The sequence below is a fragment of the Budorcas taxicolor genome, chromosome 16, assembly GCF_023091745.1.
Source record: "Budorcas taxicolor isolate Tak-1 chromosome 16, Takin1.1, whole genome shotgun sequence".
Taxonomy (NCBI): Eukaryota; Metazoa; Chordata; class Mammalia; order Artiodactyla; family Bovidae; genus Budorcas; species Budorcas taxicolor.
In genome coordinates this window covers 44755316-44777661 of record NC_068925.1, presented here as the reverse complement: position 1 = coordinate 44777661, position 22346 = coordinate 44755316, and the positions used below count along the sequence as shown (strand labels likewise).

The window sequence follows — 22346 nt, the reverse complement described above, 5'->3', positions numbered from 1 at the left end:
AGGGACCAGGCAGCTTTAGCCGGTTCTCACTCCAAGCGCATTGGCTCCCGCGGCTCCCACCCGTCTCTCCCTCCAGGGCTGCGCAGTGGCTCCGCCCAGGTCCGCCCTCTGACCAATAGGCGCGCGGAATCCGGGCCCACACCCCCGTCGCGCACCGCCCCGAGCCCGCGCCGCCGAGTGACGTCACGACCCGGCCCCCGCACGTGACAGCCGCGCGCCTGGTTCCCTCTGGCTGCAGCGCTCGCGCTGCAGTGGCCCGTGAGGCGCCTTCAGCCACGCGGCCGAGGGCGCGAGCTGAGGGAGCCGGTCGCGGGGTTGCGCGCGCATGGAGGCGGCACCGGAGGCCGCTTGAGGGCAGCCGGGAGAGCGGAGCGACTACCTCGCGACCCCGTCGAGCCGCCTCGAGCCCGCGGCACCCAGCGGCTGCGGGCCGCGAAGCCGGCGCGGCCATGGCGACGGGGACTCAGCAGAAGGAGAACACGTTGCTTCACCTCTTCGCCGGCGGGTGAGTTACCGGCCCGACCCCGCGCCCCCGCCCTTCTGCCGCGCCGCACACCCTCGGTGCACCGGGGCCGGTTACCAGCCCTTCCTGGGCTGAAATGCGGGCTCTCGAAGGAGGAAGTCCGGGCGATGGGGCAGCGGGGAGGCTTGAGGGGCGCGAGGCCTTTCCCCCTCCAGACCACATCCCCCGACGGTGGTTTTACGCGGCGCCCACGCCCATCCCTATCTCCGCGGCGTCTCCTCCTTTTTCTTCTCTTAAACAATTAGTGGCTGGTCTGACGAGTGTCACTCGGCGGTCCTGTCTGGCCACGCTGCACTTAGCGACCTCAGAGTTCTCCCCCAAGGCCTTTTCCCGAAGGCCCTAGGCGGGCTTGGAGATGCTCAATGTGGCCCGGGAGTTCCTCAGTGTAGCGCAGGGACGAGTTGATAAGGTAGAGATGCCGGTATTGGGCATCAGCAGGGGCCTGGGAAGTGCTGGTGAACCGTGATGCTGGGGTCAGCAACCGGTGTGAGGGCTGATGGGGGACCGCAGGATCAAGTGAGAACGGGAAGGTGTGTTGAAATGCTTCTTACCTGCTGGTTGGAGCGTCAGAAACAACGTAATTCTAAGATGTGCCCTGTTTTGAAAGCATCATTTGGCGGATCGTCATGGCATCTTATGTTTCAGTGGCGGCAACGTATTTTTAGGGAGGTTAGGAAGGGAGCTGGTGTTTTTGTTTTTCGGTAGATAGAAGTTAAAATATTTTGTATTAGTGATTTGTTTTCTTTCAATACAGCCTTTGGGTCCTTTTGGAGTCTTTTAGATGTTTGGAGTCTTATTTAAGGACCTCACAGCCCTGGCACAGCCATTTTTAAGTGTAGGACAATTCTACATAGAGTGGCACTTATCCTATTGTTCTGATTTGAGTATTTTAGTTGCAGTTTTGTGTTTTAGTTGCTACCCAGATATGTTCCTTATTACAAACAAGCAGTGGTTAAGAATTTGTCTGCAAAAATACCCTTGATGAGAGTGTTCCTGAGTTTTTTTGTACTTTTTATTGTAGTTGTTTACCTAGGTACTCTGTTTGTCCGGTCAGAAAATTTGATTGTTCTTCAGACATAGGCATGATTTCTCATTCATCTCTTTTCTGCCCTTCCCTCTCATTTTGCTTCATCTTTCCATTAAGATTTATTTTGAGAGTAACACAAGGTTTAGGGAGGGGGCCGCGTTCCTAAATTAAGACAGAATATTGATTTGTCATTCTGGAGGATTTTAAACAAGTTGGCCATGTTATTAAAGTAATTTCTTAAGCTAACAGGGATTTTTTTTAAAATTATTTTATTCTCAGTGATTTTGATTTACTGTTTCTAGTGAGGTGGTCTTTTTTTTTAATGCTTGTATTCCGAACCCAGAGAGTTCCTTGCTCTGGAGCAGCCTCTGTGAGGCTCGCTGCGTGATCAATTCCCCTGTCGACTTGACTCTCCCAGCGCGCCCTTCACAGTGCCCTCTGGCTGCTGATTCTCCTGCTGGAGCACCAACCTCTTGTGATGGAGGAAAACTGCATTAGCCAGCACAGCTCCGAACTTATTAAAACGGGGGAGGTTATTAGGGTGGTGCCTGGGGCCATTGTATTTAACAGGTTTCTATTCCTTCATTAGCAGTTCAAGATTCCTTGCTGATCTGCAAGAAAATAAGTGTTTGAAAAGGATGCTTTCAGAGTAGCTAATTGGATTTTGACTCATTCCCACCAGCCTAGAATACAGTGCCTCCAGTTCTTTTAGGGAAGAACATTAAAGGAGCTAAAATATCAAATGGGTGGGTGTATCCTGCAGTTAAAATCAGGCAGTGCAGTGGTCCCATCCTGTCTGTTGGAAGGCTGTGTTACTTTGCTCAAAGTAACTAGCTTCCACTGTTAAGCTGCCCTCTTTCCAGAGAACTGAGTTTACTGCTTTTGAAAAGAAGTCAGAGACCCTACTTTTTAGACTGTCACATTTCTCCTATTTATTGAATAGCTGTTGGAAACTAACATCAAACAAGTTTAATGCTATCACTAATTGATGATACTGAGTTAATATTTTTACCAGGTCTAACAGACTTATGAATAGTTGAAAATTAATTTTAGATCCTAGAAAATAAAAACCTCACCCAAAACAACTCATATAGTCTTTTAAATTTCCTACATTATTAAAAGCAGGGGTTCTTTGCAGAGGCAAAAATGCTCCTAAATTAACCTGTAATAGTCAGGTTTTTATTAATAGTCATCTTTTTAGTATAGCATTGCCCTTTAAGAAAGAGGAGAACTGAAGAGGAAACCACCCACAAACCAATACCTAGAAATAAGCACTTCAGAATCAGGTCTGTGTGCATATATATATGCAGCAAAGGTAATTTCATAGTTAATTTTAAAATAGGCTCCCCTTCTTTATGTGTTGCTTCCTCCTTAGAAATATGTTGAGTTTTGATGGCAGCATGGTAATGAATTCTCTGAATAGACTTCTAATCAACCCTCACTGTTCCGTGGTTGCAGTGAGGAATGTAAACATTTCCAAGCGCAGTGGCAGGAGTTCAGTGAGGCTGTTACCATCATTTATGACAGGGTTACCTAATTTATTCTGATTACATAATTTCTTTCTGACCTCTCATTGCTCATTTTTTTGAAATTCATTTTATATTTGGCTCTGCCGGGCCTTCATTGCTGCGAGTACTTTCTCTAGTTGCAGCAAGTGGGGGCTACTCTCTAGCTGTGATATGTAGGCTTCTCATTGTGGTGGCTTCTGCTCAAGGGCAGGCTCTAAAGCTTGGGATCCGTAGTTGTGGCCCTAGGGGTTTAGTTGCCTGCAGCATGAGGAATCTTCCCAGACCTGGGATCAAACCCGTGCCCCGTTCATAGACAGGCAGATTGCTACCCACTGTATGACCAGGGAAGTCCTCATTGCTAATTTTTGCCATTATAAAACTGGACATCTTTATGTGTACCTGTGTAGTCATCTGATTATTCCCTGAGGGTAAACTGTGTTAATGGTATGTAAAATTGCTGAGTCAAAACACAATTTTAAGACTTTTGATCGCTATCAGCACCTTCATTAGCCATCTTCTAGGGTGGGTTCTTTGTGTGAGCAAACCTTATTCATTTATGTTGGTTTTTAGTGTCTCTGGCCACCCTGGTGGCTCAGACGCTAAAGAATCTGCAATTCAGGACACCTGAGTTCGATCACTGGGTCAGGAAGATCCCCTAGAGAAGGGAATGACAACCCACTCCAGTATTCTTGCCTGGAGAATCCCATGGACAGAGGAGCCTGGTGGGCTACAGTCCGAGGGGTTGCAAAGAGTCAGACACAACTGAGCGACTAACACTTTCACTTTAGTATCTTTAGGGATTCTACTGTTTTCTGCTTTCTTCTCTCCTATCCCCAAATCTGGGTGGCACTGTCAAAAACCTAAACCAATTTTACTGTTACTCCCTAACAAAACCTATCAAAACAAAACAAAACCTATCAAACAAAACCTATCAAAACCTTTCTACTGTTTAAACCCAACCCATTAAGAGAAACTCGGAAATCCTCCAAAGTAGCCCTTCTATGTGTAGACCTCATGACAGAGAAAAATCTTTTAAACTTTCCCAATGGAATGACTTGGGTTTCCCAGATGGTGCTAGAGGTAAAGAATCTGCCTGCCAGTGCAGGGGACATGGGAGACGCGGGTTCAGTCCCTGGGTCGGGAAGATCCCTGGAGGAGGGCGTGGCAACCCACTCCAGTCTTCTTCCCTGGAAAATCCCTTGGACAGAGAAGCCTGGAGTGCTGCAGTCCATAGGGCTGCAAAGAGTCAGACATGCCCAAGCAACTGAGCACACATACGTGGAATGACTTGGCAGTTCTGGTTGTGAACAAGCAGCATTCAGGAGAGTACTTAGCACCTGAAATAGCTCTACTAAGCTGTCTTTAGATTAGAGCTTGATGGCCTGGATTATACGCTTTAGGTCTTATTTTTATGGCATGGTGTTTTCTCTTGTCACTAAATGTATTTACAGGACCTTTAAACTGTACTTTAATGGGGATATGTATGTCTTTTAAGGTTTTAAAAATAATATAATCTAAGTTATGTTCACAGTTCAGTCTTTCCCCTCATTGCAGACAGCTGTCACCTGTTGTACTCTGTACTGTCCCTGTTCCTGCAGGTTTAATCTGTGTCAGCTAAGTGTTAGCTTTGAAGTATTAGGTATACCTGATAGCTCAGTTGGTAAAGAGTCCGCCTGTAATGCAGAGACCCCGGTTCAATTCCTGGGTTGGAAAGATCCACTGGAGAAGGGATAGGCTACTCACTCCAGTTTTCTTAGGCTTCCCTTGTGGCTCAGACAGTAAAGAATCCACCTGCAATGTGGGAGACCTGGATTTGATCCCTGGGTTGGGAAGATCCCCTGGAGAAGGAAACAGCTACCACTCCAGTATTCCTGCCCGGAGAATTCCACGGACTGTATAGTCCATAGGGTCACAGAGAGTCGGACACAACCGAGCAACTTTCACTTTCATTAGGCATACGTTAATATATTTGCTCAGGAACCATATAGAGAAGATACATGATTTATTTGCAATGATTAAAGAAGCTTTGATAAGACAAATATAGTATGCCCATGTATTTTATATGAGGCTTATATAAGTATACTAAGGCTGTAAATTGATTTTCTCCAGTGTATTTCATACATGCAACTTTTTTTTTAATGTATTATATTTGGATGAAAGATTCCTGTTAAAATTTATGCGTCATGTAAGTTTAAGCCTTACAGGTAGCAGCCGTGTCTGTTTTCTTCACTGATCCATCCCAAATACAGTAACCCCCATGTGTTAGAGATAACATCATTGCTACTTGTTTAACGAGTAACTAGATGAATAAAAGGTATTGTGCATCTAACCTGGAGGTATGTAGCCTGTTAAATTGTCCCAAATAAAAGCTCTACTGTATTTGTAATTATAAACATGGCTCTGTAGTAAAATTTGCTGAAACTGCATTAGTATAAGGTAACATTTTGGATTTGTGTGTTTGTAAAAGATACTGATTCTCTTCCATTTCAGAAAGTACTGTAAAGTTGTTTTTTAGGTCCTTATTTATTTATCTTTGTCTGCACTGGGTCTTTGTTGCTGTGCACAGACTTTTATCTAGTTGCACTGAGCAGGGAGTTTCTCTTGTTGTGGAGCATGGGCCCTAGAGCAAGGGAGCACAGGAGTTCTCTAGAGCCAGGGGCTCTGCAGTTGTGGCACACGCACCAGCTTAGTTGCCCCACGGCATGTGGAATCTAACTGGGCCAGAGATCGAACTCCTGTCCCCTGCATTAGCCGGCAAATTCTTATCCACTGTACCACCATGGAAGTCCACAGTAGAGTTTTTGGTTCAGGTGCTACTTCATTTTTTTTTTTCTAAATGAAGTAGGATATAGAAAATAGCATCTAAAGGATAGTTAGCTGCATCAAAAAGAAGCATTTTGCTTTACTGAGTGAACACAGAATTTGTATAATCAAAATCTTCTAAGCCTTGTGCTAAGTATTCAAATAAAACATTCCAGAAAATTATGTGTAAAGAGGCATTCATTCCTTTTTTGTTCAGACAGTGACTATAGGGATAGCAGATGAAAGGGAGAAATTATCAAAGGCTCTGAATTTAGGGATCACAGGGTGTCTGGCCATATTATTAGTCAGTAGAATCCATATTCTAGTTACATGTAAGCTGTGAGTCTAGAAACCAGTTTACTGTCAATTGGGTAGCAATGATGATAAGTGTTTTGGTCTTGGCTTTAGTGTCTAAATTGAGTGAGTCTGTGTATAGAAAACAGCTTTTTGTTGAAAATGTCTAGGTTTTAAAATTCTCTTTGTTACTTGCAACTCAGAGTTAAAAGGTAAAAATGTATTAAAGGTAAAAATTCGTCTTTGATCACATAAGGACTATAGAAGAAATTCTAGTGTATATATTGTAGTAGTAATGGTCCAGCTTAGCTTTGTTCTGCTATAAAGTAGAGGGGAGGAGCCTAATCCACAGCCTTTAGAAGAATAACAAGCAAGGCCTACATGGGTAAAGATAAACAGTTAAATACATCTTTATGTAATAAACAGGAGACTTCAGTTCTGAGCAGGAAGAATGAAAGGTAGAGAATGAGGGTAAGGGGAAGGATAAGTAGTAAAAGAAGAAAAAGGTACAGAAAAATACAGGTTATAAGTTTTGTTTTGTTTTAGGAAATCAGGCAGATAGATTTCAGAGAGCCTCTTGTTGCTGCTCTGAGACATGTATGATTTAACTGCTGTTCATGGCCTTTCTGTTGCCCTGTTCAAGCCCTTGGGATGGTTTCACTGACTAGAATATCCCGGAGGTATTGGGTATTGGATACGGAATAGTCCAGTGGTCTCTGGCTTTGGCATCCGTGACTAGAGCAGGATTTTAGGAATGAAATTAAATTAATATCCAGGGAATTTCCTCATAGCCATTAGAAACATAGTCCACTGGAAACACAAGTCCTCAGTGTGTTTTAGAAGATTACTGATAATAGTTAATCCCTTTAAGTGCTTTCTTGAGAAGCTTGGGTATAATTTTTTTTTTAATTGACTAGGCTCATTTGGGAGACTTTCAGTTATAAGTAGTAAATCAAATTCACTTACAGCTGCCTTGATTATTGGCATGTATACCCAAATTTTAGAGCGGGCACAGGCTTCAGAGAGGGCTTACCTAAACAGCTCAACAGTGTCACTGTGGGACCCCTCGATGACTGCTCTGCTTTCCAGAAATATCTGCTTGATTCCAAGGTTGGTCCCTGCATGAACACAGAATGGCTTCCAGCACCTCTCAGCTTGTTCTCCTCCACTGAACAAGCCTTGAGCTTAACTCTGACTGGACCAACTTGGATGTGCATCCAGCTCTAAAGTGGTATTGCTCCCCAGGGAATTATGCCACTTATCTTGGGCTGAATCATGTGCCATCTCTGAACAGATGACATGGCTTTATGTTGATTAAGTGAGTTAGGACTAAACTGCTGCTGCTGTTAAGTCACTTCAGTCGTGTCCAGCTCTGTGCGACCCCATAGACGGCAGCCCAGCAGGCTCCCCCGTCCCTGGGATTCTCCAGGCAAGAACACTGGAATGGGTTGCCATTTCCTTCTCCAATGCATGAAAGTGAAAAGTGAAAGTGAAGTCGCTCAGTCATGTCCAACTCTTAGCGACCCCATGGACTGCAGCCTACCAGGCTCCTCCATCCATGGAATTTTCCAGGCAAGAGTACTGGAGTGGGGTGCCATTGCCTTCTCCGTAGGACTAAACTAGAAATGGGTTTAATCCCATTCAGACTATTTGTTGTTTAGTGGCTAAGTTGTGTCTGACTCTTTGTGATTCCATGAGCTGTCCATGGCGTTTTCCAGGCAAGAACACTGGAGTGAGTTGCCATTTCCTTCCCCAGGGGATCTTCCCGACCCAGAGATCAAACCCCTGTCTCCTGCTGTGTCTCCTGCATCGCAGGTTGGTTCTTTACAGCTGAGCCACCAGGGAAGCCTGTCCAAACTGTATGACTTAAGAAATTTGGGACAGAGAAAGCAGGAATGGATGCTGGAAACAGTACTCCGCATTGGTTATACCACCTTCAAATACACACACTGTCCATTTTACCGATCTGGAGCCAGGTTTCTCAAGCTCGGCCAAACAACTGTTTAGAGGTCAGGCTTGTCCTGTGCATTGTAGAATGTTAGCAGCATCCCTGTCCTAGGTGCTAGTAACCCCTCCCCCAATTTTGGCAACCAAAAGTGTCTCCAGGCATTGCAGGATGTCACTGGAGCCAGGGCAGCAGCATCCTGGCTGAGACCACTGGTCTAGAAGAGTGGTCTTCAGACTGATCACACAAGCCTGTGATTAAAATGTTTGTGCATATCCCCATGTATATTTATATTAACCTATTAATTCTATACCTGTTATAAAACATGCACAGGAAATAGAAGTTAAATGGTGGTGATTCTAAATACAATGAAATTTTATTTTTGACTGTAATACTTTCTTTCTATAGGCCGTGGATCTTTGTACGTGCCTTTTAGAGCATTCTCCCACTGTGGAGGTTAGTGGCCTAAAATACAGGTGTCCGATCAGAATTAGTCAGTTGTCCAACTGTGTAGGGCCAGCACTGTGTCACCATGAAACTCCAGATCCAGTGTGACTTTCCCTGCTGTCTGAGCATCGGCTACCCGGGCCCTCAGCTGAACCTACTCTGAGACTTAGGAGGAGGACAGCCATCGGCCACTGCATCCGAGGCTGCATATTCAGGGCAGAAAGGCTATAGATTATAGTTGTCAGCGTTGTGGCCTGTGGAGTGTTGAGAGAGGCTGTGCCCGTCACTGTTCCCATCCCTGTCACCAGCCCCTTGTGAGGCTGAGATGTGGATACCTTGTTCTGTGTCCAGAGGCGTCCTGCAGGGGGAAGGCTGCTGCCTTATCAGCCACCGCCAGCAGGATGAGAAGGGACTGGTGTGGTATGCTCGGAGAGGGCTTGGGGTGACTTCCTACTGAGTGTCTGTCTTGTTGCCTCGTGGTGGGCGTGGAAGGACACTAGTGGGCCCCGTTGGCTTAATGTCAAGGAATGAGGACCAGAGGAAGGGGAGACACACCTAGTGCTGCCAGCAAGGTTCTCAGGCCCAAAGAAGATGAGGGGGTGGACTGCTGGGGGTCTGAATACAGGGCTTCTCAGTGACGGGGCTCTTGGGGGAATTGAGCAGCGCCCTGAGGAGGCCTGCACACCATTTACACTGACTCATGACATTTGATGAGGCCACCAATACATATACACGTAACACATAGCCAGGTGGACCCACAGCTAGACCTAGACCTGTGCCCAGAGAGCCCTAAAAGGATGGGAATGGGGAAAAGGTGAAAGAGCAGACCAAGTCCCCTCAGTCTAGCTGGCAGTGGCAGAGGCAAATTGTGAATCAGATTTGAGACTGAAGTTCTAGGGGACTAAATTTGAAAAGCTGAAAGGACAGGAGAGGCGTGATTCGGTGGAGAACAGCTGAAAAGAAGTACTGGCAAGGGCTGGGGAGGACTGGCAGACAGAGCTGATGTCTCCACCCTTTCTGACTGGAGATTCCTGAAAAGCTCGGTTAATATTAATACCTTCAGCAGAGTCGCTGTCGATGGGGCTTCATCCCGGGTAATTGATCATGGTGAGGAGCTGGGCTAACTTGGAAGGTCTTTGCACTGAAGCATTGAGAATTGACAGGGCCTTTTTTTCTACAAAGAATATAATTTGTTGTATTCTTAAGTGCTTTGGACCCAACCTCATTAAATATCTAGAGAATTTGGAAAGCTGATCTCAGAGAAGTCAGTATTTTGATTCCTTTTGTCTACTGTCTTCCTCAGACTGGTGAATGTCCTGCGTGTTTGGTTCATAAAGAAAGAAAAAGCAGTTGAACCAAAAGATTAACTTTTTTTTTTTTTTTTTGCGGCACGCAATAGTTGCAGAACTTGAGTTTTTAGTTGCCCTGAGGCATGTGGGAATCTTAGTTCCCTGACCATGCCCCCTGCACTGCAAGGCAGATTCTTAACCACTGGACCACCAGGGAAGTCCCAGAAAGATTAGCTTTTAAAATTCTGCTATGGAATGTCTTAAATTTCAGGAAGAATCTTCTTTTGGACAATTTAGTGTAATGTTAGAACCTTTGTCTTCTAATTAAATATCCTTTAGGTAGTTTTCATTTAAGTGTTTCCTGGTAGATGAGAAGGGACTTAGCTGCTGAGCAGGTACTTCTTGCCGCACTCGCTTTACAGTTTGCAGTGCTTTCCCAGCACCATGTATGTTTCCTGGGATGCCGTGGGGCGGGCGGTACCACCCCTCTTGTAGAAGAGGCACGTGGAGACCCTCTGTTTGCCCCTGGAGGAGCCTGGGCTCTTTTTACCACCCGGCCCTCTGCCCTGGGCACGTGGGTGTGTAACATACAGAACGGTGGCTGTAGAGCGAGTGTGGCCTGCCACCCCTACCCAGGAGGTGACCAGCTCGCTGTCAGCAGGTGTTTGCTTAGCACTTCTGCAGGCCGTCCTTTGACCGGTGGCATCCGTGTAGACGACAGTTGGCTGAGGTAAGAAACACGGCTGACCTGGGGACAAGGCAGAGGTGGTTGACCAGTGTCTTATTGGAACTTGTTGACTTTCTGATGCAAGAATTTACTGCAACCTCTGGGGTGTTTTTTTTTTTTTTCAGCGACATGGAATCATTACCTAGTTTTTATTGTAATAGATTAAGAGCAATTTATTTTATGTGAATCAATACAGGTTTGGAAGAGTTTTTTGTTTTTGTTTTGTTTTTCCCTTTTTAAAATGCTATTATATCCCATTTTCTTTAGATATGTTTTTGTGCTCGGAGCACGTTATATCAACCAACATTCAGTTGGGCTCAGGATTTTTTCTTCATACTGAAAGACACATTAAAGTTATAAGTCCTAGTTGTCTTAATTGACAATTTACCATCTTAACTGTGAATTGCAAATAGTGTGAACTAGCTTTTAACAAACTATATATAAATACCTGTCCTTCCGTAATACTCCCAGAGAGGATACCTTAGTATAGAGGGAAGCACAGGCTCTGCAGACAAAGGGTCTGGATTTGGTTTTCAGTTGAGACACTTAGGCACTCGTGGCTTTGAGAAAGTATATAAACCTCATCGAGACCCAGGTTCCCTGTGATGTCAGGATGGTACCACCCTGCAAAATTGGGAGCTTACATGATAGTTGTCCCACGCACAGGTCAAGTCCTTCCTGCCATCCTCCCTTCCTGTTCTGGTTGAGATATCCTCTAGGTTGCTTTGTGTTCAGTGGGTTTTGGCCACAGTTCAGCAAACACTGGGTAAAGAGACAGCTCTGTTGTTTGTTTTGTTACATTTGTTTTTTTGCCACAGTTTGTGAGAGCTTAGTTCCCCAACCAGGGATTGAATCCAGGCACTCGGCAGTGAAAGCTCAGTTTAGGGTTGTATTACCATCATGATTTAAAGGCAGGTTTACCTACATCAGGCACTCTATCTATCAGATCTAGGCCCTTAAATCTATTTTTCACTTCCACTGTATAATCATAAGGGATTTGATTTAGGTCATACCTGAATGGTCTAGCGGTTTTCCCTACTTTCTTCAATTTGAGTCTGAATTTGGCAATAAGGAGTTCATGATCTGAGCCACAGTCAGCTCCTGGTCTTGTTTTTGTTGACTGTATAGAGCTTCTCCATCTTTGGCTGCATAGAATATAATCAATCTGATTTTGGTGTTGACCATCTGGTGATGTCCATGTGTAGAGTCTTCTCTTGTGTTGTTGGAAGAGGGTGTTTGCTATGACCAGTGCATTTTCTTGGCAAAACTCTATTAGTCTTTGCCCTGCTTCATTCCGCATTCCAAGGCCAAATTTGCCTGTTACTCCAGGTGTTTCTTGACTTCCTACTTTTGCATTCCAGTCCCCGATAATGAAAAGGACATCTTTTTTGGGTGTTAGTTCTAAAAGGTCTTGTAGGTCTTCATAAAACCGTTCAACTTCAGCTTCTTCAGCGTTACTGGTTGGGGCATAGACTTGGATTACTGTGATATTGAATGGTTTGCCTTGGAGACGAACAGAGATCGTTCTGTCATTTTTGAGATTGCATCCAAGTACTGCATTTCGGACTCTTTTGTTAACCATGATGGCTACTCCTTTTCTTCTGACACATCTATTTCTGCTTTATTGACTATGCCAAAGCCTTTGACTGTGTGGATCACAATAAACTGTGGAAAATTCTGAAAGAGATGGGAATACCAGACCACCTGACCTGCCTCTTGAGAAATCTGTATGCAGGTCAGGAAGCAACAGTTAAAACTGGATATGGAACAACAGACTGGTTCCAAATAGGAAAAGTACATCAAGGCTGTATATTATCACCCTGCTTATTTAACTTATATGCAGAGTACATCATGAGAAACACTGGACTGGAAGAAGCACAAGCTGGAATCAAGATTGCCGGGAGAAATATCAATAACCTCAGATATGCAGATGACACCACCCTCATGGCAGAAAGTGAAGAGGAACTAAAAAGCCTCTTGATGAAAGTGAAAGAGGAGAGCAAAAATGTTGGCTTAAAGCTCAACATTCAGAAAACGAAGATCATGGCATCTGGTCCCATCACTCCTTGGGAAATAGATGGGGAAACAGTGGAAACAGTGTCAGACTTTATTTTGGGGGGCTCCAAAATCACTGCAGATGGTGATTGCAGCCATGAAATTAAAAGACGCTTACTCCTTGGAAGAAAAGTTATGACCAACCTAGATAGTATATTCAAAAGCAGAGACATTACTTTGCCGACTAAGGTCCGTCTAGTCAAGGCTATGGTTTTTCCTGTGGTCATGTATGGATGTGAGAGTTGGACTGTGAAGAAGGCTGAGCGCCAAAGAATTGATGCTTTTGAACTGTGGTGTTGGAGAAGACTCTTGAGAGTCCCTTGGACTGCAAGGAGATCCAACCAGTCCATTCTGAAGGAGATCAACCCTGGGATTTCTTTGGAAGGAATGATGCTAAAGCTGAAACTCCAGTACTTTGGCCACCTCATGCGAAGAGTTGACTCATTGGAAAAGACTCTGATGCTGGGAAGGATTGGGGGCAGGAGGAGAAGGGGACGACCGAGGATGAGATGTCTGGATGGCATCACCGACTCGATGGACATGAGTCTGAGTGAACTCTGGGAGATGGTGATGAACAGGGAGGCCTGGCATGCTGCGATTCATGGGTTCGCAAAGAGTCAGACACGACTGAGCGACTGGACTGAACTGAACTTACCTACATAGTTCCAAATGGCTATTTTCCTCTCCTCCCTGCTTCCCTAGTCTGTATGTCATTCTTTTTTTTCTGACATTCAGGTTCTTTGTGGTAAATTGAAGCTAAACAATCCTACCTTAGTAGGATTGTTGGAGGGTTGAATTCTTGTCATAAAATAATCATTCATCAGTGGCAGCAGTGCAGTTTAAGTTGATAGCATATATCTAGCTTGTAGTTATCAGGATTTTACTTGCTATATGTAACTATAGACTCCTGGTTTTAAAAGGCTTCCTGGGAACTTGACTTCACCCCTTACCTCAGGGCCTGTCCTGGGGGCTGAGGGGCTGGGTTCGCTTCCAGATTTTTAACACCTGCATTGAGTCAGAAAGCTCACTTTCAGATTCTGTGTTTGCGAAGGCCTGTCCCTCCTCTTTCTTGTTGTTTTTCCCAATCATAGGTGCTTCTGCTGTTTCATTTTTATTGAACCACCTGTTTGGCCGGTACTGTGCTCTAACCAAGTGCAAGAACATACAGTACACAGCTCCTGCTTTCCGGCCTGTGATAGAAGGTGGAGAGTAAGTGCTATTTTCAAACATTTAGCTCCCTTATAGGGCAGTTTAGTAATTCCTCTTCTGACGAACACATATTGTTTGTGAACCTGTGAATCTTAATGCCAGGGATACAAAGATGAATACGATGCAGGTTCTGATCATCAGTGTTCTGATCTTCTCCAAAGAGAAGAACCTTTGTGACTGGTGGTCTAGGAGTGGCTTCAGGTGGTACTGGGACATTGTTATCTGGAACCAGCCCACCAGATATGCAGTTTCATGGATATTATTGTTTAAGAAAAGACAGAAATAGCTATTTCATGATTGTTGTTCAGTTGCTAAGTCTGCGAATCCATGGACTAGAGCACGCCAGGCCTCCTTGTCCTTCACTGTCTCCTGGAGTTGGCTGAAACTCATGTCCATGGAGTCAGTGATGCCATCCAACCATCTCATCCTCTGTCACCTCCTGCTCCTCCTGCCCTCAATCTTTCCCAGCATCAGCGTCTTTTCCAGTGAGTCAGCTCTTCACATCAGGTGGCCAAAGTATTGGAGCTTCAGCATCAGTCCTTCCAATGAATATTTAGGGTTGATTTCCTTTAGGGTTGACTAGTTGGATCTCCTTGACTATTCAAGGGACTCTCGAGTCTTCTCCAACACCACAGTTCAAAAGCATGAATTCTGCTCTCAGCCTTCTTTATGGTCCAACCCTCACATCCACAGACAACAACTGGAAAAACCATAGCTTTGACTAGATGGACCTTTGTTGGTAAAGTAAGGTCTCTGCTTTTTAATGTGCTGTCTAGGTCCATCATAGCTCTCTTCCAAGGAGCAAGTGTCTTAATTTCATGGCTGCAGTCACCCTGCAGTGATTTTGGAGCCCAAGAAAATAAAGTCTGCCGCCGTTTCCACTTTTCCCCTTCTATTTGCCATGAAGTGATGGGACCAGATGCCATGCTCTTAGTTTTCAGAATTTTGAGTTTTAAGCCAGCTTTTTCACTCTCCCCTTTCACTTTCATCAAGAGGCCCTTAGTTCCTTTTCACTTTCTGCCATTAGAGCAGTATCATCTGCATATCTGAGGCTGTTGATATTTCTCTCATCAATCTTGATTCCAACCTGTGATTCACCCAGCCTGGCATTTCACATGACGTACTTTGCATATGGGTTAAATAAGCAGGGTGACAATACACAGCCTTGACGTACTGTATATTAGGATAAATAGGTGAAAATATTTAAATTTTAAGTTCAGGTAATATTTTTATATGAACCAATTGTGAAGGATCATTAAGGGAACTCTGACCCACAGAGCCAGTGCATGAAATTCTGGAGGATGAATTGATTAGTTCTGAGTGAAACACACAGACTTCATTATTAAAAGGTAAGCTTTAGTTTGATTTTCAGGGGAGTCCAAATTAGATTTTAATAAAAATCTGACTTGTAGTAAACACTGATTTTCAAAATAGTAGCACTACCTGAATAATTTTTATTTCACTGTGAAAAGATACATTTTCTAGAATATTCATTGCAGCATGAGAGTGAAATTGGAAATGATGTGAACATCTAATATTACACATTGATAGATAGGAATAGGATGCAACCATTGCAAATGATGGTGATGTAGGTGTATATATATTGACATGGAAAGACATTCATAATATCTAGATAAGAAGAAAAAGATGTGAGGTTAAAAAGCCAGTAATGAAAAGCCCTGAAGGATGTACTAACATGTTAGCGGTGGTTACCTTTTTAGCTACTGGGATTTCAACCAGTTTTTTTTTTTTAATTTCTTTTTAATTGAAGGATAATTACTGTATTGTGTTGGTTTCTGCCATACATCAACATGAATCAGCCATACATATACATATGTCTCCCCTTTTGAGCCTTTCCATCCCACCCCTCTCAGTTGTCACAGAGCCCTGGTTTGCATTCCCTGAGTCATACAGCAAATTCCCACTGGCTATCTGTTTTACATATGTTAGTGTATTAATGTTTCCATGCTGCTCTTTCCGTTTGTCCCACCCTGTTGGTATGCTCTAATTGTGAAATGAACATAGGTACCTTTTTTTTTCCTTATTTTAATAGAGAAAAATTCCATTTCCCATTTCATGTATGCACAGCTCAGTATAGCTTTTCTGAGCCTGTTGTGGTTTCCTTTCTTACAGGTGTGGGGGCACGGTTGGTGCTATTTTCACTTGTCCACTAGAAGTCATTAAGACAAGGTTGCAGTCTTCAAGATTAGCTCTTCGGACAGTCTATTATCCTCAGGTTCATCTGGGGACCATCAGCGGAGCTGGGGTGGTGAGACAAACGTCAGTGACGCCTGGACTCTTACAGGTTCTGAAGTAAGTGCAGTCCCGGTTCTGGCCTCACGCCACCCGCACCTCCCCTCCCCCCCGCCGCACCTCCCCTCCCCCCCGCCGCACCTCCCCTCCCCCCCGCCGCACCTCCCCTCCCCCCCGCCGCACCTCCCCTCCCCCCCGCCGCACCTCCCCTCCCCCCCGCCGCACCTCCCCTCCCCCCCGCCGCACCTCCCCTCCCCCCCGCCGCACCTCCCCTCCCCCCCGCCGCACCTCCCCTCCCCCCCGCCGCACCTCCCCTCCCCCCCGCCGCACCCCGCAATGTCAACACAGAATGTTTATCCGGCCCATTGGATGGGATATTCTGTTTGTAGAGGCTGTGACCAAATTTAAGAACTAGGTATCTATACCAATGTCTTTAGCTCTGACTTTGCTCTCTTAGCCTCAGGGCTCCCGGCACGCAAGTGATCACCATCTAGGGCCAGTTAAAGTAAACCTAACAAAGCAAACTCAAAACAATCCATGTTTAAATTGTTACATCAGAGTGTTCCTCTTGCCCCAAGTCTTTTGAGTGCTAGTGAGAAGCTCTGAGGCTTGTAGAATGAATTTTAAAATTGCACAAGAGAAGTGTTGTTAATATTTTAAGAGGAAGTAATATGGAAACAAAATGTTGTAATTTTTTACTTTTTATTTGAAAATAATTTTACATTTATAGGAAAACTACAATCTATGTTTAATAAGCTGATCTTTATAATTTTTGTTTCATACCTAGCCTACCCACCTAGTTTATCTGTTTTTACTGTATTAAAATATTTCATTTGCTTACCAAGTCGCTGAATATTCTTAAGTTGAATTTGGCTTAAGGCAAAATCAGAAATTCAGAAGAGCACTTGGCAATGTCTGCATTTTAGCTTGGGGACCCTGTGCTTTTAAAGGAGAACTTTAAAACGATGACCTGACTTTGACTCCGCGTGTCACTCAGAGCTCTGAAGCTGATCTTTGGGAGAACGCGGGTTCAAGAGAGACACAGCCGTGTACCAGTGTGGATGTTTAGTGGGGAAGCGTTAGAAAAAGATGCAATAAAATGGAGATTCTCTGTCTTCTTAACAACAACACTTTGAATTTGGAGCAGAGTTCAGTTACAGTTTAGATAAGGTAGAATGGATTTGAAAGTGCTTAATTTATTTTTAGGTACGTTTTGTTTGTAAAGCCAACTTCTGGGTAATTCATGCACCCACACCAAACACATGTACCAGGGTACATCCAAGCTCGGGCCAAATTAGGCAACAGCACCAGCTGCTGAGGGCAAGGTCCCAACTAGAGAAAGAGGTCGCTGATAGCCAAGACTCGAGGCAAATCTTTTTTTTTTAATTGAATGCTGAGAAGGATTGTGGAGTCACAAAATGCAGAAGGTCAGGGGCAGGCCAGGAAAGGTGGGGCACTGAGATGGGAGGCGCGCTTTGCTGTCAGTAAGGAGAGAGACTGGCTCTGAAGACACCAGTCCCCGTTCGTCTAGTCACTAGCAGTGTCTCCAGTGACGCCTTGCTCCTGAGGAACTTGAAGGGCTTTGGACATAGTCAAACAGAGGTTATTTGCCAGCTTTGCTAACATCCAAGGTGAGCTTCCTCTTACATACTTGCCAGTCTTGCATGACTGGTAGATTTATTTATTTACTGTAACTGGGGACCTCTTACCCGGAAGTCGAGGGTGTCACTGGGGCCAAGCCCCTAAGATAAATGGGAATGTTTCTCTAGTTCAGGTGTGTTACGATACATCTTCTACTAAAATGTAAACCAAAAAAAAAACAACAACAACCTCCTCTCCATCTTTTAAAACACATGAACAGCGCCCACACCACATGCATAACAACCACCTTCCTAACTGGCCTGGCGGAAGACCTTGCGCCCTGCTCCATCCCCAGGCTGTTCTCAGCAAAGCAAAGGAGATCCTTTTGCTCTCACTCGGAGTAAAAGCTGAGGCTGCCTATGGGGCCTCCTGGACCCCTCCCATTACCTCCTTGACTTTGCCCCCTTGAATTTCTCCCTCCTAAACCGTTTTGGCTATACTGGCCTCCTTACTGGCCCTTTAAAAGACCAGAACGTTGGAACATTCCACAACAGGGCCTCTCTGCTGGACATTATCTGCGTGGCTGCCTCTCAGCTGTCCCCTTTGCAGGAAGGCCTGGCAGTGACCACGCTATTGAAAACCAGGCCCTTCCTTCACATTCTATCTGTCCTGCTCTGTTTTTATCCACAGCATTTACCTCTGTCCATCGTGCACTGTAATGTACTGATTTATATTGTTTATTTTCTCTCCCTGCGGGGGCTCCCCCCAGAACAGAAGTTCCCCAGAGGTAGGGACTTCGATTTGTTCTGACAACTGAGGTGTCCCCAATCTCTGAGAATGATGCCTGCCTCACGGCAAGAACGCAGGACAAAGAGAACGTGACGCATCAGTAAGATGTTGAATATGAAGAGCTTGACACCCACTCCTCCCCCTGCCGTGCAAATAACCAGTATTAGCTGCTGTCATAATACCTACTTCCTGTACTTTTTAAACATAAGATTTATAGCTGAGTTTCCTGGTAATGAAGGCAAAAGGGGGCCTGTCACCCTACATAGCTCTCATCTGGAGAAAGCACACATGCTCCTCGGGGTAGGCGTATGTTTCTTGTCACTAAGTTCTGAAAGCAGAATGTTACCCAGTACTTGCATCAGACAGTATACCAGTGTAAGCAGCATTGTCGTTTAGGATAGTTTAATAGAGGATGACTGCTTTTTGGTTCCCCACCACCTTCCTCACCCTCCTGGATTACTGGACTGTGCTTTCTGATTCTTCCACTAATCACCCCTAGGCTAGAGCAGTGGTGAGGGGCTACTGAGCAGGCTCTTTTTCTAGGAAGTGGTGAACTGAGAGCAAGGATCCAGGCCTTTTCTCTGTCCCACAAAGCCCACCAATGTCATCTGCTCACAATTAGAAGCCATTGGGTTTATCAGGCGGTTTCCCTGGTGGCTTAGACAATGAAGAATCCGCCTGCAGTGTAGAAGACCCAGGTTCGATCCCTGGGTTGGGAGGATCCCCTGGAGAAGGGAATGGCAACCCACTCCAGTATTCTTTGCTGGAGAATTCCATGGACAGAGGAGCCTGGTGGCCTATAGTCAGATGGTTATTCATTTAAAACTAAGCTGCTTATTTTTAATCTTATTCTTCCAGGAAGTGCTACATTTAAAGACTTAACAGACAACAGAATTTGTTTACAGGAATTTTATTTTTCAAAATACAAATCAGTGTATGCTTATGTCTCAGGTTAATTTATTAGAGAAAAGGTATTCTCCATTGGAGCACTGATTACCTTTATATTTTGAATATAGTTATTTGAAGACAAGATGTTAACACAATTAGGCTCTCTCTATTAAATTTTCCAAAGGGTCATAATCAGTTTATTCAAGTATCTGCCTTAAAAAGTCTTAGGACATAATCTTTAAAAAAAAATTGTTCCAATCAAAACTCTTGTTCTTTAAACTATTTCAGGGTTTTTTCAAGTACCGTTTTAACGTGAAAAGTAATATGTTAGTGAGGTAGTTTTTATTTTAAAAGCTGATGGCTTCAGCTCAGAACTTTGTCTTGGAACTTGATCTGTGGTATGCATAGCCTGATCTAAAAGAGGGAAGAGAACAAAACACTCCAGACAAGACCCTAGTTTCCTTCTGCATTTCTTTCCTAAATGAAAGCTTATAGGACTGTGGGAAACTTAGTCTGGGCCCTAAACATGCTTTATTTTGAAGCTGAGGAGTACCATTTATAGTAGGCACTTGATTGTTCCAGAAAAGTTTTGTAAACATCTAGATAGGTTGGAAGTTTGAATTATATAACAGATTTGACTTTTTGCCCACTGTTAATGTGCATCACTATGGAGACAGCCTTTTTGCAGCTCTTAAAAGGCCTGAGTCACTTGAGGACACCAGTTCCTCACTGCATTATAGATGCGTGGCTCCCAGCTTCCTGGAGCCAGAGACGCCCTTAATTGTGTTTAAGTGTCTCCTAGGGCTGGCGGTACAGTGAACAGTTGTGGGGACCACAGACAGAGCCTAAACTTGAAGAAATTCTAAATGTATTGACCATTTGAAAGCTTTCACATACTATACTATGAGATGTAGGTCACTTCAAGGTGTGGTTATTTGAGAGAAGTTTTTTTTCCCAGAGAGCATGGTTTGTTTGTTTGTTTTTTTTTTTAACTGAATCCTGTTTTGAGAAAGAGTTAACAGTAAAGAATTTAAAGTTGAAAACACCAAATTCTGATGTCTCTGTTAAGGACCAAGTGGCTTGATTCTGGCCAGTGTGAAAATGCAGTAAAACATATAGTTCCTTTAGAGTGTTAGGATGAGTTCAGTATTTTTATAACCTATGACCTATAGCTTTTTCATTTTTAAGTTTTTTATTGTGAAATGATTTCCAACTTAAAGAAAAGTGACAGGAACAGGGCACATACCTTGCTTATACTCTACCTCAGGTCTCTTGTGTTTAGCATTTTGCCACATTTATTTATTTGTTTTTGCTCTATATACATACTTTTTTTTATCCCCTGAAAATGTTTGGTTTTCAAATTTAGGAAATTTAATATTGATATAACTAATCCACAGTCTGTATTCCAGTTATATCGTTTATCTTTTGTTAAGCGATTGATTTAGCACAAGAACAAAACCATGAAAACTGTTACTGCCAATATTTCTTTCATCTTTTAGAACTTCTTCAGTGAGTCTCTGGGTTTCTTGGTTTAACTGCTTTAGTAAGATGTAATTCAGAGTGCTTCCCTGGCAGTCCAGTGTTTCCACTGCAGCAGGCACCAGTTTGATCCCTGATCGGTAACTAGGATCCCACATGCCAAATGGTGTGGCCAAATGAAAAAATAAAGTCAATTAAAAATTTTTTCAAAATGCACTTAAGATGAAATTCACGTACCATACAGTTGCCCACTAAATGCACACAGTTCACCTGTTTTAATATGTTCACAGAGTTCTGTACAACCTTGACAACAGTTTGATTTTAGAATGTTTTCCTTCCCACTACAAGAATCCCCTCACTGTTTGCAGTCACTCCCCATCCCCAAACCCACAGCCCTAGACAGCCAGCCACTATTCTGTCGATACACTTGTCTCCTGATTATTTCATCTAAATGAAATCATACAACATATGGCCTTTTGTGTCTGCTTTTATATAACCTAATGTTTTTTGAAGCTTCATCCTTGTATGAGTCATCAGTACTTCCTTTTTGTTGCTGTTCAATCGATCAGTCATGTCCAACTCTTTGCAACCCCATGGACTGCAGCATGCCAGGCTTCCCTGCCCTTCACTGTCTCCGAGTTTACTCAAACTCATGTCCATTGAGTTGATGATGCTACAACCATCTCATCCTCTTGTCAACCCCTTCTCCTCCTACCCTCAACCTTTCCCAGCATCAGGGTCTTTTCCAATGAATCAGCTCTTCATATCAGGTGGCCAAAGTATTGGAGCTTCAGCATCAGTCCTTCCAATGAATATTCAGGGTTGATTTCCTTTAGGATTGATTGATTTCATCTCTTTGCTGTCCAAGGGACTCTCAAGAGTCTTCTCCTTTTTATTACCAAATGATACTCCATTGTGTGGCCAGGTTTCATTTGAAACACACTGCTTTGACCTTCCCCAGATGCCATGAAGAAAGAAATGTGCATTGTACTTTAGTGAGGTGTCTAGTGTGGTGAGCAGAGAGTTAGTGACCCTCAGCGTGACCAGAGAGTGAGTCTGGGCCTTGCAGACAAGAGTGCACCTTGGGGTCACTTACAAGGCTTGGACTTTATACCAGCTAGTAAGGAAAAGATTCTGTGATACCTGTCAGGTGCTCTTTTTGCCTTACAAGAATGCCCATATGTTGTGCAAACCTTGAACATTACTCCTGTGTGGACAAGAGAGCTTTTGAAGCATGTTTTTTCACTGTAGTAATGAAGGCAGTATTCTTCAGTCTTCTGATTCTGTATTGTAATATAATCAGATAAGACCTCAGGGGGTTTGTAAACATTCTGTTCTTTATTCAAGGAGCTAATGTGAAGATTTACCCCTTATCGTTTTGCATAGCCCTTGCCTAAGGATTTTAAAGATACACCTTTTCTTATTATTCAGGTCAATCTTGGAGAAGGAGGGACCAAAGTCACTTTTTAGAGGCTTGGGTCCAAATTTGGTTGGAGTTGCACCATCAAGGTAAGCATTGAACCTTTCAGC

At 44.0% G+C, this 22346-nt stretch overlaps 1 protein-coding gene across 1 annotated transcript in view; it reads left to right on the top strand.

Annotated features, from left to right (window-relative positions):
* Positions 1 to 258: 258 nt before the first annotated feature.
* The window catches only part of SLC25A33 (solute carrier family 25 member 33), a 31949-nt gene continuing 9861 nt past the window's right edge, over positions 259 to 22346 (top strand). Inside the window, exons 1-3 of the mRNA XM_052653492.1 lie at positions 259 to 505; positions 15960 to 16139; positions 22248 to 22325. Coding sequence (XP_052509452.1) covers positions 450 to 505; positions 15960 to 16139; positions 22248 to 22325 — 314 coding nt within the window. The 5' untranslated portion in view covers positions 259 to 449. The remainder of the gene's footprint in view (positions 506 to 15959; positions 16140 to 22247; positions 22326 to 22346) is intronic.